The 6,089-nt window shown below is 38.1% G+C and overlaps 1 protein-coding gene across 1 annotated transcript; it reads right to left on the reverse strand.

Annotated features, from left to right (window-relative positions):
• Positions 1-2,554: 2,554 nt before the first annotated feature.
• Positions 2,555-5,189, reverse strand: LOC106354449 (ABC transporter F family member 1-like). The gene is made up of 5 exons (XM_013794380.3): positions 4,985-5,189; positions 4,670-4,900; positions 4,312-4,596; positions 4,012-4,246; positions 2,555-3,867 (listed from the first exon to the last, which is right to left on the reverse strand). The coding sequence occupies exons 2-5, from the start codon at positions 4,886-4,888 to the stop codon at positions 2,810-2,812; spliced, it is 1,797 nt and encodes a 598-aa protein (XP_013649834.2). The 5' UTR covers positions 4,889-4,900; positions 4,985-5,189; the 3' UTR covers positions 2,555-2,809.
• Positions 5,190-6,089: the final 900 nt, after the last annotated feature.

The following is a 6,089-nucleotide window of genomic DNA, read 5'->3' on the forward strand; positions in this document are numbered from 1 at the left end:
ACATACTTGTGATGTTTGAAAAAGAAAATTATCGTGAGATTTCCAAGAGAGATATTGTAAAGTTTGTTTGGGACCGACATGGTACACAACATGGCCACCTCATCGAGACAGGATTGGACGCGGTTTCTCTCCAAATGTCAATAATTATGCCAACGATTAAAAGTAAAAACATTGTTGGCGAAACAAAAGAAGTAAACCAATCTAACTCGGTGAATTAACTGGTATAATGGTATGTATTAGTCTTATATTTAAGGGAATTTGCAATACATACCTATAGAATAAAAAGAAATATTAGTGATGATTGGTTTGAACGCGGCTGTAAAAACTTACCTGTAAAAATTAAGTTGTAAGTAAGTTGGTTGTATATGTAAAATTGTTATTGTAGATTTTTTTTGCATAGATTTTTGTTTAGTTAAATTTGATGTAGTTCTAAGTTATAGAGTTTAGATGTTTTAAAATAAAATATGTGATGTATATATAAAATAATTATTGTTTGTCAATTAAAACAATTTATATTAATATTTTTATAAATTATCAAAGCTTATTAGTATTTAAAATGTGATATGCAAATAATATTTATGCTATTTAAAATACACCAAAAATTAAATTAAAATATTTATAGATGTTTTTAATTATGATTATCTAATTTATTTGATATTATAGATAGTTTTTTTATTTTACAGATTCTACGGCTTATTAAAAAAGATGTAAGTTTTTTTTATCTAAAATACATAAAAAAGTTTGTTTTATTTTTTTGCTATAACTTTAAAAATAAAGCTAAAACATAGTTGGTAAAAACTAATAGAAACTTAATGTATATTTTAACTTTTGTAAAGATTACAGAGAACCATGCGTTTTCCCGGAAGATTTGCTAGGTATTTACTCTCTAGACAGCTAAAAGTGAATAAGAATCTAGACAGCTAAAAGTGAATAAGAAGCATGAGGTGTGGTTTCGGTTTGCTGGTAATCCAATCAGGTTTTCGTTGCGTGAGTTTGCGATCATAACATGACTTCCTTGTGGTAAGAATCCTACAAAATTTAAGAAGATGAAGAAAAACTTCACTGAGAAACCTTACTGGCCGTTGCTATTTGGCAAAGTAGATGTAGTTAGAGTCAAATCCACTATGAAAATGTTGCGAAAAAAGACTGTTAAAAACAAGGAAATCTGGATTAAGTATGCATGTCTTGCACTTTTGTTATTTGTTCTTCTCTCTAAGAATCTTGAAATGAAGATTATGAAAGAGCATGCAGAGGCTATTGAAGATTTAGACGATTTCTTTTCCTTTCCATGGGCTAGGTTGGCATTTGATATATTAATGTCTAGCATAAAGGAGATAGACGAGGTTATCTCAGAAGTCTATTGATGTAAAAGCTTTCGTCATAGTTATTTGATAATGTCGTTGTTATTTGTTTGTAGGTGGAAGTCAGGTCCATTATACCCCAAGATTCCTCAAGACCAATAGACGAGGATACTCTCATATGGGTCTGACGAGGAGGATGACGAAAAAGTTGATAATCTTGTTACTTTGATAAATATAACCACCATGTTTTCACAACTTCGATGTTTAAAGGCGGTACGACGAAGATGTTGAAAAGATGCGAGAAAATTCTAAGGTTCAGACGAAAGGGAAGAAGAGTATCAAAGCACTACAATTCCATCCCCAATGGATCCCTCCTTTGTAGCATCTTTTGTCATGAAATACAACTAAATCCTGAAATTGCTAGGCTAGACGGAAACATAGCATCTGTAACTGCATCTCCGAAAGAAGTTTATGCGAAGGTCTGTTGTATTGAAGAAACCGTTAAGAGAGTCATGGGCACAATGCTTGACACTTTCAAGGAAGAGGTCCTCCACAAATCTGTTCCAATGTCAAGTAAGGGTTTCAATTTATTTCTCATTTTTGGCAATTGTTCTGAACTTAAACAAAATTCCAATGTATGCTGGTCCCGCTTGTTAAGAAGCTTCATATTCCTACATCTGGATTATATTTTAATTGTCTCGGATTTTGCAAACAAATCAAGTTCGGGAAAAAACCTGTTACAAGTTACAACACAAGAAAACCGGATTTTATGTTGTGCTAATGTGGTGTCACTATTTTTCAGGCTTCTGATAACAAGACAAGGAACCAAGAACCTCGTAGTTGCAATGTGGTGTATGCACATGATAAGATACTAACTAATACAACTCACCCGTCTCTCCCACTTATCAATCAAACGAGGACCGGTTGCAAATAAGATTTCTAGCTTGAGTTATTCTCTCCTTTATATACGTCCATTATCCTTTTGATTTTTAGTAAACTTTCTTTTTATTTGAAGTACGTTTTATATTTTGAAGGTTTCGATCAATAATCTTTACTTATGTTTTATTTTGGATTGAACCTATTTCAAGCTTTGGTCTCCGCATCGGCTAAACCCTGATCAATACTATTTGATAAACACCACAATCACACCTCTGTGTCTCCCTTTATTCGATGCTATTGCATAGCTTTTGGAATGGTTGTGTTCATGGAACTGATGGATGTTTTTCTAACTTTAATAATATTAAACAATACCATAATCGTAAACATCTCAAGTCTTTTAATAATTGAAAAAAAATACATCTCTGTTTCTCCTTCAAAAAAGTCAAAAACAATAAAAATAAAAGTGCAGATTGATGATAATAATACTAATATAGAAGAATCACTGACCTCTTAATGAGCAAGAAGTGCAGAGATCACGAGTGTGGTGTCGTTAATAACCATCACCAAACAAAACCCCTCTCACTCTCTAGCCCTGACCCAATCAAGTCCTCTGACTTGACTTTTTATCTTCAATCTTCAATCCCAGCTTTAGCCTTGAGATGCTTCTTGAAGTCCATAATGTCACCATTCCATTTAGTGATGCACTGCTTCTCACACACCCATATCTCATGAGCCACTTGGTTAATCAACCTGAAGTCGTGACTCACCAGAACCAGACCACCATCCCACTCGTTCAACGCCTCGGCAAGAGAGTCAATTGTCTCAATGTCCAAATGATTAGTAGGCTCATCCAACAGAAGCATGTTAGGCTGCTTGTAAGCCAACCACGCGAATATCACACGGCTCCTCTGTCCATCAGACAGATTCTTCATCGGCATCACTTGTGCCTTTCCGGTTAGACCAAACCTACCAATAGCAGCTCTCATCTTCTCCTCTTCATTACCAGGAAACTCGTTCATCATGTAGATGAGTGCAGGGACTTCCAGGTCTAGCTTCTCAGCTAGATGCTGATGGTACTGAGCAATCTTCAAGTGGTTGTGACGCCTCACCATTCCTTCAGTCGGGTGCAGCTCACCAGTCATGAGCTTCAAAAGAGTACTCTTCCCAGCTCCATTGGGACCAACAAGGGCCACCCTCGAGTCCAAGTCAACACCAAAGTCGATGTTCTTGTATATAAGGTAGTCCGGAGTGTACCCAAAAGAGACCTCCACAAACTGAAGCACTGGCGGTGGAAGCTTCCCGACGTCAGCAAAACGGAAAACGAGAACACTGTCTCTTGCCACCTTCTCCGTGAGCCCACCCCTCTCCATTTTAGCCAAAGTCTTCTCCTTACTCTGTGCTTGGCGAGCTAGTTTGGCTGAACCGTGACCGAACCGAGCAATGTACTCCTTCATGTGGGAGATCTGCTCCTGCTCCCACCTGTACTGTTTCATCTGATTCTCTTCAAGCTCGGAACGGGTCTGGCAGTACTGGTCGAAGTTACCAGTGTAGTACTTGAGCTGCTTGCTCTGCATGTGGATGATGTTGGTACACACTCCGTTCAAAAAATCCTGTGAATGGGATACCACCACAAGGATACGGTCAAAGTTCTTCAGGCTCTCTTCTAACCAGACACAAGCTTCCAAATCTGTTGCAACAGAGAAATAAGATTCAGCACAAATATTTAAAAAAATAATAATAATGAAACAGATATTAAAATCTACAACTACACTTAAAATGTAAGGAACACAAAACAGAAACCAATTCCAAAGCAAGTAAGAAGAAGACAAACCTAAATGATTAGTGGGCTCATCAAGCAAAAGGATAGTCGGCATAATGAAGAGAGCTCTCGCCAACGCAATTCTCATCCTCCACCCACCAGAAAAATCCTTAGTCTTCTTAGCCTGCATCTCCTTATCGAAACCAAGCCCAAACAGAATCTCAGCAGCACGCTTCTCCGCTGTAGAAGCATCCATAGCTTCCAACCTCTCATAGATAGTGTCAAGCCTCTCTCCGCCTCCATCATCCTATACCCAAAAACCTATTAAATCAGCATCCAAAAACACAAAATCTAATCGTTCTTTCAACAAACCTGTTCAACAAGAGTCTCAATCTCCTTCTCCAACTTCAACCTCTCCTCGTCACAGCTCATCACAGCCTCAAGGGAAGTCATGTCAGTGGCCTCAATCTCGTGGGAGAGATGGTAGATATCCATGTGATCAGGAATCGGGAGCTCCCTGAGTCCAATCGAAGTTAAAAGAGTAGACTTCCCACATCCGTTCAGCCCGAGGAGACCGTAGCGTCTCCCGTAGTTAAGCTCCAGCATCGAATCAACAATCAGGTCGTAACCATGAAACGTAACAGACAAAGATTCAATCTGCAATCAATCAATCAAAATCTAATTAATTTTTTTTTCTGATTCACACCAAGAGAGTCTCTAAGGGACTTACACGAATATCTCTGGACTGTGGATGAGAGCAGAGGATTCCGGTACAGGTCCGGTCCGATATATGGATAGCATCGACGCCGCTCGACAAGGCGTCAACTCCGTTTGAGGAAGTGGCGGCGGATTTCGAAGCGGCGGCGGCGGCGGCGGCTTTACCGCCTCTTTTGGCGGCGGCGGCGGCTTTCTTCTGGAGAGCCTTCTTCTTGCTAGCGTCGGACACCATCTTCGAATCTCCCTTTGAATCAAAAATCAAAATCGATTGAGGATTTAGATCGGGGGAGTTAGGGATTGTGATTAATTGAATTTTTTTTTTGTTTACCTGTTGGAGATTGGGAGGAGCTGGGAGAGAGAGATCTGCTGTAGATCGAGTTTCGCAGATGCTTTAGGGTTAATGAGAGAAGTGGTTTCTGTTGAGGGAGGCGGAAGGAAGAATCGTGTTTTTTTTTATTTATATAGGAGATGAGTGCCACGTGTACGTCCAGACTTTTGTTTAGCCTCAAGTCTTTCAGTTTGCGTATCGGAATCGGAATCTAACATCTTAGTGCGTTTTTATATGGGCTTTTATATGGGCTTATTAAATTGAAGGCGAAAATTTTGTTGGTGAAGAAGCCCAAATGTCTTTGTACTAGCTCCATTATGTATATGTTTGATGTGATATTTCCAAACAAGGAAAGTTCTCGTCCTCGAACACGACCACAATTTTCTCTATAAATGGTTTCGTCCCGTCTCGTAAATTCACCCGGTAGAGAAAAAGATTTATCAATTCCCGATATAACTTATCAATCATCAAGAGCCATTAACCTGATTCTTAACGCTCTTGAAGAAGATGCGATTCAGACGAATAATACTGACTTTATTTACGTTTCAAGAAAAACAGGGAATTGGAAATAAATATGCGTAATTTGTTTACTGATAGTCTGATACATTTACCAAATGACGTATATACATAACATAATAGATCCCAAAGTTTCATTTCCCTCAATAGTGCAATCAGTACCGGCCCTGACATAAAGCTGGGAAAGCCGGTGTTTTGGACACCAAATTAGATTAATATTTAGGGAAGTCACAATTGACATAGTTTGTTTATAGTCTCGGTGAAAGTGGTCACCGGTACTGGATTTGAACACCAAATAAATTTTTGCTTTAAGCATTAAAATATACTGGACCGGACCTGAATGCAACTCGTCATTTTTTTTAGTCAGGTGGTTTTTGTTAGATAATAATTGTATGTCACGTTGGTACAAATCAGATAGCCACTAAACCGATATGCCTATGATTAAATATCGATAAACTGGTTAATAAACACTTATTGGCCATACGGAAAATACGGATTAATAACATTATAAGGTTGGAAAAAATCTATAATTGATAGAATATACGAGAAGAAATGTAGGTCCACAAAGTCACAAACATGCTTTTGAAAC

Source organism: Brassica napus, chromosome A2 (genome assembly GCF_020379485.1).
Source record: "Brassica napus cultivar Da-Ae chromosome A2, Da-Ae, whole genome shotgun sequence".
Classification (NCBI taxonomy): domain Eukaryota; kingdom Viridiplantae; phylum Streptophyta; class Magnoliopsida; order Brassicales; family Brassicaceae; genus Brassica; species Brassica napus.